Raw genomic sequence first — 11,254 nt, forward strand, 5'->3', positions numbered from 1 at the left:
CGGTAGTGATGTCATACGTTAGTGATGTCATACGGAGTTTGATCAGAAAAACAGGATCATCAATGAAAGATAATATCTTAGATAAATGTTTGGCTGAGAATGTATTTTAAAGATTTTAGGAACTTCTTGTTACGCTGTTTGTTTACATACAAGAATAATGAATTAATGACGATTCTTTTATTGATTAATTGTTGTTTTTCCCCACAATATAATCAAAAGGAACCAATAAGCAGTATTGATAAGAGTACCAGTATCGATTACACTGTTACGTCAAACAGCGAGGGAACCTCTGAGGATACATTTAGTGCTCAAGGTTTCCACAGACGCTGATGGTCATCGTTTAGTGGTCAGCTGAAGGGGGGGGGGGGGGGGGGTGGTGGAGTAAACTGAAGGGCATGATTAAGAAGGTGGCCTCCTCGTTAGCTCTTAACAGAGATCCAGCTTGATAATCAATGTCTATTCGCCCCCCCGGGGGATCGCAATGGTTTCCGGGCAACGTGGAGGAGAGCCTGGTAACCACTAACAAGCTTCTTCTTCTTCTGTGTCATTTCCCCTCTTTTTCTTCCCCGAGTGTCCTCTAATGTCTCTGTAATCACTCGCTGACGCTGCCTCTCTTCTTCTTCTTCTTCATCAGTGTCTGTTACAGCTTAGCCCTCATGGTGCGTATCCTTTTCCTCAGTAATTGTCTTCATCCAATTCATCGTGTGATCCGTTCGTCATGTACCGTTCTGTAATTTGCTTTTCATGACCCAACATGTTGTTTCCATCCTGCGGCCCTCCGCTCTCCGCCTCCAACTCTCTGAAGCCGCGTCCACACTAATACGGAAACGATCTCCGTCCACACGGGCGTTTTACTAATTATTTATTTCCGTCCAGACTAACACGCCTGAAAACGAATATCACGTGACTGGGCATGCAGGTGACAACGGGTGTAAACAGGAAGTAGAAAATTCGACTCTACTGAGTATTATAGTAGTCTTTAATAATATAAGAGGGCTTGATTGATCTTCCTCTTCCGCTCCGTAGGGCTGATAACGCCGCTGGACACGCCCGCTCGTTAATCGCTCCAATAACAGCTGCTTCCTTCCAGAAGACCTTGACCTCAACCCTTCACCCACTGGATCAAGTCTTCTCCTTTCTATTGACACGACAGCACTGCTTGCTGCTGAAATAACTGTGTAAAGAATGGACGCGCTGACGAGATGAGGAAATATGTTACGCTTGTAAATTGTGTACAAGTCGCCCTAATGACAGGAGAAGTAGCCCACTAAGTGCCGATAGAGGCTTTATAGTTCACCACAAATCTCCAAGCAGCAGATGCCATAATGGAGGTCTCAGTAAATGAGGCTGTTTGCAAATGAAAGCCTGAATACCTCACAATGAGGCCAAATAAAGAAAAGGTACTTAAACCTGACAATTTAAGCTGCTCTCTTCAGACGAGCCACCAGTAGAATAAAGCACATCATTGCACTTCAGGATTCCTTGTCTCGAAGGTTTGTGGTTAATACAATCCGAAGAGATTTTAAAGTTTAATTCTACAATATAAAATAGGTCAGCAAATACCCCTCTAGAGAATTTAGAAGCTTTTACGTGTCTTAAAAAAAGAGTGTAAATGAGACAACTAAGCGTGGCCAGCTGCAGCGCTGGGTACAGCGTTCCCTCCGCCTCATTCCCGGTCTCTAGTTAGCTAGTTGGCTAGCTTGCTAATTCCACCATGCTTTTGTGGTTACAGAAGATTAGCTGAACAGTGGGCCGGTGGTCCAACGGTCCCTCCGCCTCGCTCCTCGTCTCTCTGGAGAAGCACAAGCTAACAAGCTAACTAGCTAACTAGCCGGCCCCTCCGTCTCCGGCTAGGTGTTTACGACATTGTATGGCCCTACTGACCGTGTGTTGTCACCGTGACAGCTAACCTCAATGGATGTTCTCTTTTGTACTCGTCAAATGACCACGATCAACAGTCAAAAGACATTCAGTTTACAGCGATCTAAAAACAGAGAAAAGCAGCAAAATCCGCACACTGAAGCTGGGAACCAGTTTTGTCAATTATGCCTGAGAGACTTTCATTTACCAGATTGTTCAACCTTTTGATGATTGATTAAACAAAAAGACAATTAATTCCTTTGTTGTCCAATCAGACAAAGCCCAGTTTTAAGCCTGGGTGTATATTTATAACCTGGACATCACCAGAGGCTGTGACTCTCCTCCTCTGGAGTCTCGTAGCTCAATCGAGCAGCGTCACGGATGGTAAGAATGCTAAATGATAAGAAAACTGGAACACAAAAGCGGCCCCAAACAATAAACTGTGAAAGCACAGTGTGTGTGTGTGTGTGTGTGTGTGTGTGTGTGTGTGTGTGTTGATAAGGTTCCCTGTGGTTGAGTCATAGAGGGATAAACAGCAGCAGCATATGGATTGTGTGCAGTTCTGTCTACGGGGATGAGAGCTTATAGCTGCGTCTTCACTCTTATCCTCTCTCTCCATTTCCATCTCCTCCCAAATGATAATCGCATATTAGATTAACTTTGCATAATTGATCAGATCCTCCTTTTCTTTACAGCTTCTACAAATCCGACCAATTCAACTGGTGGTATTTCTTGTTTTAGCAGCGACAGCAGCAGCAGAGAGCTGTAAAAATGTCTTGAAAGACGTAGAGAGGCTATAAATCGTAGCAACTAGAGGTGGAGAGAAAAATCAATAGAGATATTTAAGCAGTATTGTATCTGTACATGGACACAAATGATCTATATGTTATTATATAAACTATTATTATTGTAAATGCAAATGAAACATTTTGCTTTCTCAGTCTACTGGAAAAATGTATTAAGCGTGATGAACCAAGTGAAAACTTTATCTTAGTAATAAATAAAACAAAAAAGGTAACAAATAGCAATTTTTCACTAAAAATGTTTAAAATCGCATAACGTATCGTGAATTTAAGTTACTAAGTAATTGAGGAAGTTTAAACTGCTTGTGAAACAGTCTCAGTCTAATAAGTAAACGAGTCCATTAGAGAGAAGATTGGCTGTTTTTATAGAGGTATTCATCTGTGCCGCCGGTTCGGATTCGGCGCAAAAATCAAGTTCATCGGTCCCCGCTGGGAGCCAGACTCAGGACGTCTTGCTGGACCCGCTGGAGGGAAGGGAGGCACGGGAGAACCAGAACCAGGACTGAGAGGGGCAGAATGTCAGACCCTGCTGCAGTAACATGAGAGGTTTTCTAAAGGGAGTCTGGTGCTCAGACACACTACCACGTTAGTCCACAGGGGGCGACAGAATCAACACAAAATGGAAGTTCCTCGTAGTAACTTTTAAGTATCAGGGCCTCTGGTGATTCCCATTACATATTTGAAGGCCGACCAGTGCAGCAGAGCTCAATTCATCAAACGCTGATTCAGTTAAAAGTCATCGAGTCAACAGTCCGTCTGAGAGTCTGGTTTCTGTTTCTGCATCCGGTGATGACATCAACACAGAGAAAATGAATGAATGAATGAAGGGATGCTTGTGGTGATCTTGTGACCCCTGAGAGCGTCACGCACAAACACACACACACACACACACACACACACACACACACACACACTGAGCTGCTATACCTGTCGGAGTGTCTTGAGCATCTCCGTGGCCTCGTCCTGCTTGCCCTGCTTGGCCATCAGCATCATCTCCTGGATCATGCCAATGCGCCGCTGGTAAGGCGGCGGCGTCGACCCGCCGCGGCTCAGCCGGTCCCCCGACTTCAGCATGAGGGAGGCCAAGATGTCGCCGCCGCCACCGCGCTCCTTGGTGGGCGTTCGCCTCCAGCCGTGCTGGGGGCTGGACCCTCCGGGCTCCTGGCCCTTGGTCTGCTTGGCACCCATTGGGTGCTGCAGTAAACTTTAACTGTGAAGAGAAACTCAAGCAGTCACGCACATCCGGGTCTGATCAGTGTTTGGGATACTTTGCTCATCTGAGTGTCTGCAGCTGGGAGCAAAACAAATCCAAACTGCACGACAAGAATGTTCATCATCCCCCAGTCACAGAAGAGTAAATGGCTCCAAAGTACACAAGGGACAGTTTTTGGGTGAAGTTGGGTAATCCTGGAGGGTGCAGCTCAGGTCGGAGGATGCTGCGTGCAGCATGGCCGCAATAAGAAAAAACCACGGACACAGCAAAGTCAGGAGGACGCAGGACTCCTCTCCTGCGTGCAGAGTCTGCAGACCTCCTATCCCGAGAACAACTTCACCACCATCTCCAAAAAATATATATTTACCTCCAAACAACCGCGTTACCTCCTCTGCTGTTATCCTCTAAAGCCCAACGGAGGAGGAAACGCATCCGAGGAGGTGGTGCATGAAGCAGGGCATGGCAATGTTTACGTCTCCTGCAAGATCACCGCTGTCTCCTCTCCTCCCTCCTCCCTCCTCCTCCCTGCACGCGCTGCCCTGTCCTTCCTCGCGCACACACTGAAACAAAAACACATTCGTCCTTCTCCAAGGTGGATCCTCCCTCCGCTCCCGGAGCAGGACGCAGACGCATCGGCCGTCTCCGAGGTGCTCCCTCGGTCCTTTTTTTTTTGCTGGGACTGAATTGTACGTTTCACCCTCCTGTTCAACTGAATGGTGGGCGCGCGCAGCGAGTGCACGTGATGGAAGGGAAGGGCGGGGAGAGGAGCGCGAGCGCCGACAAAAAGTTTACGGTCGTTTCGCTCTCTAAACAGGCCACGTGCCAATTTACATTAAGTAAGGCGTCGTTTGAATGTTTGCTCATTTTCCGCATTATATTTGTTGTTTTAGTGAAATCTTTGCACTATTAGTCAATTTAATATTATATTTCATGGTATATATTGTGCATTTTATATTTAATGTTTTACTTTGCGGGATTAATAAAGTATCTATATATTGTCGAGATGATTTGTACTGTTTACGATCTTGTCGTCTTAGTAAAATCAGCATATAGTTTATTGTACAATTATCAATTAAAAGAACATCTACAATATAAATTAGGCTAATTGATTAATGCTAGCTAGCATATTGAGGCAGAAGTAGGTCACATAATCTCTACAGATTTTCTTTTATCATTATTGTCTTTACTATATTTTGATGTTATTTTCCTGCTTTCTTTAATGGAATTGGTGCGATTGATTGTACTTAATGTTTATTGTACTTTTTTTTTTTTTTTAAATGCTTCTTAAGATCCGTTACATTGTCAACGCAATGCATTGAAATTAAATAAAGATTTTAAAAGTTTAAATTTATAAATGGCCTCGAGTCTTTTAAGCAGTTATTTTTTCCTATTGAGTAAAGAACAAAGAAGGAACTTTGTCACTTACCTGTTCATTTAAAATGCTTTTGTGAATTTTTAATATGTAATAAGATAGATTATTATGTGAAGCACTTTCACCAGACTGAGTCAACATTTAGAGAGAAATCATTTTAAAACTGAGACAAAACTTTTCATATTTATTCAATGCAGTAAATGTGATCACATGCTTCATACACTAGAGGTCAATGTGTAGACAAGGAGAGGGTTACACTGCCCCCTGCTGGTGGCTGTTCAGAGTATATAAACTTATTTATATTTATATTTGTAGTAGTACAGTACAGTACATGAAGAGGATATACTGTGTTTCTGCTTATGAGTGTTCAACAAAAAGTCAAATTAAAGCTCATTCAACAGATAAAAACACATTTTCCACACTTATATTGACCTCACAGGAGCATGTTTGAGACCGAATATAAATAGACAAGAAACTTCAAGATGTACTTTTCAAAAAAGGTTTATTATTTGTTTGTTTTGCCTTTAATTACATTTCTATTTACAGTAGCATTTCAACCACCAGTTGCTTCAAATCACTTATCGAAACAAAAACGATGTTTAGTTTCTTTCCTCTCGTTAACCGGAGAGACGTCAACAGATTAAAAAGCAACGACATCCAGGACGAACCCCTCCGTCTGCTTTAAAACACAAACCTCTTAACTTCGGCTTGCTTTAATGACTTCATGGTTGCTGCATTTGTTATTAACTAAGAGCTGAATCTCACCTTCTTTACGGCAAACGAAAGATTCTTTTCTTTGTCAACATTTACAGTTCACTGCTTATAAAAGGAAAGCCCCCCCCCCCCCCCCATCCTTGAGTTGTTAGTTTGATCTTTTACAGCATTGAGTCACAGAAGATGGAATTATGGATGATCTAAACACTATAAATTATAATTACATAATCACTCCCTTTACTGGTTTTATACGTTGCATTGAGTCAGTGTGAGGTGAAGATGTGACGTGTTTTAAGGCTTTGTTTATACTCTGTATTGTTCTTTGTTTTATTCTCTAAAACCCCAGAAGACGAACAAACAAAAGGAACCGTGAAGAAGCAAGAAGACGACGAGTGTAACCGACAAAACGCCACAAACTGTAATCTGTAAAGAATTAAATGCATCATAAAGAAACTAAAAGGTTGAACATCCTGTAGAATATTTACTCAGATGTAGATTTTTAACACCTTTTGTTCCTAAAGCGTCTAAAAACCAAGTTGTCTCTTTGTGTGATCACTAAACATGTAATCAGCGTTTTTATCAGAGAACTAAAAGTACAACTATAAAGTATGTACTGTACCTGAGAAAGGAGCTGATGAGGGAGACAGACCTCCTCACACAGACTGTAGAAGTTATAACTGCTGCCAGAGATCCACTAAACCACACGAAGGTAAATATATAAAATATATTACGTTTTAAATCAGACATTTGGTTTAATTCTGACGAGTCTTTTCTGTTGATGTGACGGATTCCATCCAGTGTGCTTCAATGTTGTAAATAAACATAACTTGCACACAATAAGCAGCTCATAAGTCAACCTGACGCAACTAAACCGTGATGGACGTATGATGAGAAACATAAACCGGGTCGGGATGAAAGCTACGAGTCGTGCGTTTGTATAAATTCAAACGAGAACATCTCGGAGGAGAAAGTAACATGTTAGACTGGAAGTATCCAACTGGAGGTGGAAGCTCGGTTGCAGTTGCTCTTTTCATGAACCCAGCAGGAAAGATTCCCTCGATAATAAAAAACAAAATATCTCCCTCCCTCCCCCCTCCTTTCCTCCCTCTCTCTCTTCTCTGCGTCGTGTCTCTTGAACTGTCGATAATGTCTCCACCTCATGTCAGTTAATCGATGACGTCTCTCTGCTGGATGATCTATTAAACGCTATATTTTCCCTCTGCAGCACCTGACAAGCTGTTCCAGACGAGGAGGCGGGGCCCCCTGCAGGTGGGAGGCGACTACTCGCAGTTAGAATGTGTAGCCAGCGGGGGGCGCTTTGTCGTCTTTGTTGCTCTCCAGGGAGAAGGGAGGGATGCGGACGTCGAAGTGGGAGCCGTCGGTCCTCTCGATGCGAAACGTCCCCCTAAAAACAACAGAAGAAGAAGAGAGGACGGAGATGTTTGAGCCTCTGGAGGAAGAAGCGTGAGGAGAAGACGTAGCAGTGACGTAGTAGTGACGTTAGTAGAGAGGTTAGTGACGGTAGACTCACCACATGTGACCGCTGGGGGCTTGTAGAGACACATGGCTGCTGTACTGGAAGGCCGGCTGCTCTTTAGACAACACCGGCTCCTGAGAGCGAAACACAAGATCAGTCTGAGTTCACACGCAGCGTTTAGATAGACTTTAAACACAGAAATAATCAATGATAAAAAGATAAAGGAAAAATAAAAAGAAATTAAATAAATGATAATCAAAAAAAATAATCAAAAAAAAATCAAAAAAATACCTTAAAGTTATCGATACAGATACCCGGCCCTGTAGCTAGCGGCGCAGCTAACAACCTTTTAACAGTAACTTATGTGTTCCCATACATTTGTGATAATTAAAGTGTGTGTGTGCGCGCTAACCCGGCCTACGACTCCTCGTCCTCGGACCGTCTCCAGGGTTCCTGACAGGCTGAAGATCCTCCAGTGTCTCTCTCTCAGCTGGACCACCTCGCTGCCCATGTTCTCCAGACGGATGCAGTAGCGCCACTGCAGGAAGACGACAGACATGTCGGTACTAGAGGTGTAATAACACCTGTAATAACACGTGTACGCCAACTGAAACGTTCAGTACATTATGCCCTGTGACCTCATTTTTTTTTTAATATTCATTTATACATACATACATACATGCATACATACATATGACCCCACTGGATACAGATTTAAAACATTAGTTTGTTGCTTCAGCACCGGAGTTCACATGTGCTCAGTTTAAATGAGTACAAGCTGCAGCCCAGACAGTCTAATAATTAACATTTACAGACTTATTTATTAGTCTCGTTTTTTTCAAAGTAAAACATTTTTTGGATTTTTTTTGTTGTTTTCCCAAAAACTGAGGTACGTACCGTACCACAAGTTAATTGTAATATTGTATATATTTAATTTGCAATGTTTTCTTAATATTAATACTAAAGCCATTAAAGCCTTTAAATAGATTCTGCTGACACAGACATGTTTAAAGCTCCCAACTGGTGTTCATTCCCACAGTGACAGATAATAAAAACAACTACTCACCCAGTAGACATGGGAGTTCTGGGCCTCCTGAGAACAACAAAGACTTTCTATTAGCATCTACAGAACAAAAAACGGCTACAAGAAGCCAACAGGAAACGGGGTTTTTTGATCATCAGAGCCAAAATGGCCCCCATGCGACGCGGTAAGTTACTCTGGTGATTTACCCTCATGCCCATGTAGAAGGGGATGACGGTGACCCGGATGTTCTCTGTGGTCTCCCTGTGGACGTCCGAGAGCTCCAGCCAGGGGTGGTTCTTCTCCTGCCACGCCTTCAGGGTGTCTCTGGCTGTGAACGGAGGAGCTGCAGGACGACGACGGAGCAAAGAAATGGACACGGAGAACACAGTTCTTCAACAACGCAAACCGTTAATGTCAACGATTCGGTGACTTGTAGATCAGGGAAAAACATTCTCTTATGAATATAATGGGTGATGATATCTTTTAAAAGACATAAATCACGGTTAAGAAGCTACTCCATCTATGGTGTCTTGTTTGCTGCATGGTTGTCCTGTGACACGTTGTGTGCGAGAGCTGGTTTGTTTTGAGTGCGTCAGAGTCGTGTCACTCACTTGAAGCGTTAAATGTCAGAAGCAATTAACATAGCAGCCTTATATCTCTTAAATCGACAGTGTGGGAGCATTTCGGATATAGAAAATGACCAAAGAGTCGTGTGAACCGTGGAGTAATTACACAGATTAACCATCATAGAGTGAAATAAAGTTTTAGTGCTGCTCGTTAACGGCCTAGAGTAAATTAATAATAATTAAAGCTGCGAGCGGAGATGAACACGCACTCTCATCCTGCTGCACGTCGGGGGTGCCGGCGCGACTCTGGCTCGGACGTCTGAGAGAGTCCCAAGAGACTTTTCTTTAAGCCTCCATGTGCAAACAAACTTTCATACATGTAGGAGGAACGTAGCGATGGGGCAGCTCATTGTAAAATGTGTAGGGGGCGCTGTGGCCCAAATAAAATATGTGTTCCCATCACCTATGACACATGAGCATCCTAAGCCACAGAAAAACAAGCTTCCTTTGATGACATGAACAAAGTAAAAGTAAATAGTTTGATGATAATATTTTGCTTCATTAGCTAGATTAGAAATATTCCGGTTAATCGTGATATCAGTATTTCATAAGGCATTAAAGGTTTGTGTGAGGAACGATGTTTACATTTGGCCGGGTTGAACATGAGGAAGCGCTCAAACAGCTCGTGCTGGATTGGGATCTGCTCTGCAGAGTTGTAGGGCAGGATGTCTTCGTGGCTCACGTAGTCCAGACCTGAAGGAGCGAAAACGGACACACACGGGGATGAAGCCGACTGTAAAACACATGAAAAGGGAAAGTTTCATATTCTATAAAAGACGGGAATCTGAATGTTTTATACTTGAGTAGAATTAAAAACGGTAGAATGATAATGTCCCGATTCAAAGCCGTTAGACGCGTGACACACGTGACAGTACTGTGCGGTCAACATGCCGGTGGTCTGGCGTCTCTTTACCAGTCTGCATACCTGGGATAGCGTACAGGGCTCTGCTGTCGTCGTGGTTGGCCAGAAACGTCACTGCCTCCGTCTGGGACCTCTGAGACTGTCAAACACAACAAAAGAAAAGTCACACAGCGACTCGACACACGTCCGATACGAGGGTCCTGGGACATACCAGAGATACGAGGGTCCTGGGACATACCAGAGATACGAGGGTCCTGGGACATACCAGAGATACGAGGGTCCTGGGACATACTAGAGATACGAGGGTCCTGGGACATAATAGAGATACGAGGGTCCTGGGACATAATAGAGATACGAGGGTCCTGGGACATAATAGAGATACGAGGGTCCTGGGACATAGTAGAGATACGAGGGTAGCAGCTTTAAAGGTAGCAGCTGGTCCTAAAGGAAGAACATGCTGCTGTAGCGACTTACTATGTGAGGGCAGTCCCTGGTGTCGATCAGGACTTGGTAGTAGGTGTGAGTCTTCCCCTTCACCTCCTTGGAGCCGTGGGCTCCCGGAGGATCAGGTTTGCTGAAGCAAGACGGTGACAGAGACAAAAATAAATCTTTGTTTTTAACCACAAAACAAAGTCCTTCAGCCGGAGGTTTACCTCTCGGTCAAGGGAGGCGTGATGTCTCTGTCGTAGAGTCGGGCGTGCCAAGGAAACAACACGATGCCTCTGTAGCCAAACACGCTGTGAAGAAACAGCTGGGGGGGGGGCAAACAACAAGCAGTGAGATTATATCAGCAGGAGGTTTAATAAAGCAGAAAATTTGATTACATTCACTTGACAGGATCGAGCAAATGTGCCATCATAACAAAACAAAAAGATACTTGAAAACAGTATTAAAGACTCTAATATAGACTCGTGTGATATAGTGCCGTAGATGGTTTGGCCTCTTGGAGGTGTTTGGTGACAGAGAGACTCACCTGTCCAGTTTCATATTTTCCGTGCTGCTTCACAGCCTCAAACATTCCCACCGTCTCCAAAATCTTCCCTTCGGGCCTGCTCCTGCCAAACACAGGCAACACCATGACACACTGGACGCTGTGCACGTGTGAGAGAAACCAACTTCAAAAGAAAAGCACCACAGACTGTAAATAAGAAGTGGACGTAGTCGTTGTGACATCGTTCATTGGTTTGTGGACTGATGTTCTGAAGCCTTGAGTTTGTCGTTTTGGTCGTCGCTATCTTGGCTTTTTGCAACCAGTAAACAGGAAGTGACCATATTTGGACTGAGGAGGAGTGACGTAGAGACG

The 11,254-nt window shown here is 43.8% G+C and overlaps 1 protein-coding gene across 1 annotated transcript in view; it reads right to left on the reverse strand.

Annotated features, from left to right (window-relative positions):
• Positions 1-5,733: 5,733 nt before the first annotated feature.
• The window catches only part of poldip2 (polymerase (DNA-directed), delta interacting protein 2), a 12,962-nt gene continuing 7,441 nt past the window's right edge, over positions 5,734-11,254 (reverse strand). The window contains exons 2-11 of the mRNA XM_031877800.1: positions 10,925-11,000; positions 10,605-10,702; positions 10,426-10,525; positions 10,015-10,090; positions 9,675-9,782; positions 8,670-8,806; positions 8,506-8,532; positions 7,852-7,977; positions 7,494-7,573; positions 5,734-7,367 (exon numbers count right to left, since the gene is read on the reverse strand). Of these exons, the coding sequence (XP_031733660.1) occupies positions 7,253-7,367; positions 7,494-7,573; positions 7,852-7,977; positions 8,506-8,532; positions 8,670-8,806; positions 9,675-9,782; positions 10,015-10,090; positions 10,426-10,525; positions 10,605-10,702; positions 10,925-11,000 (943 nt within the window). The 3' untranslated portion in view covers positions 5,734-7,252. The remainder of the gene's footprint in view (positions 7,368-7,493; positions 7,574-7,851; positions 7,978-8,505; positions 8,533-8,669; positions 8,807-9,674; positions 9,783-10,014; positions 10,091-10,425; positions 10,526-10,604; positions 10,703-10,924; positions 11,001-11,254) is intronic.

The sequence above is a fragment of the Anarrhichthys ocellatus genome, unplaced genomic scaffold (assembly GCF_004355925.1).
Source record: "Anarrhichthys ocellatus isolate YVR2014 unplaced genomic scaffold, GSC_Weel_1.0 scaffold149, whole genome shotgun sequence".
In the NCBI taxonomy this organism is placed as follows: Eukaryota; Metazoa; Chordata; class Actinopteri; order Perciformes; family Anarhichadidae; genus Anarrhichthys; species Anarrhichthys ocellatus.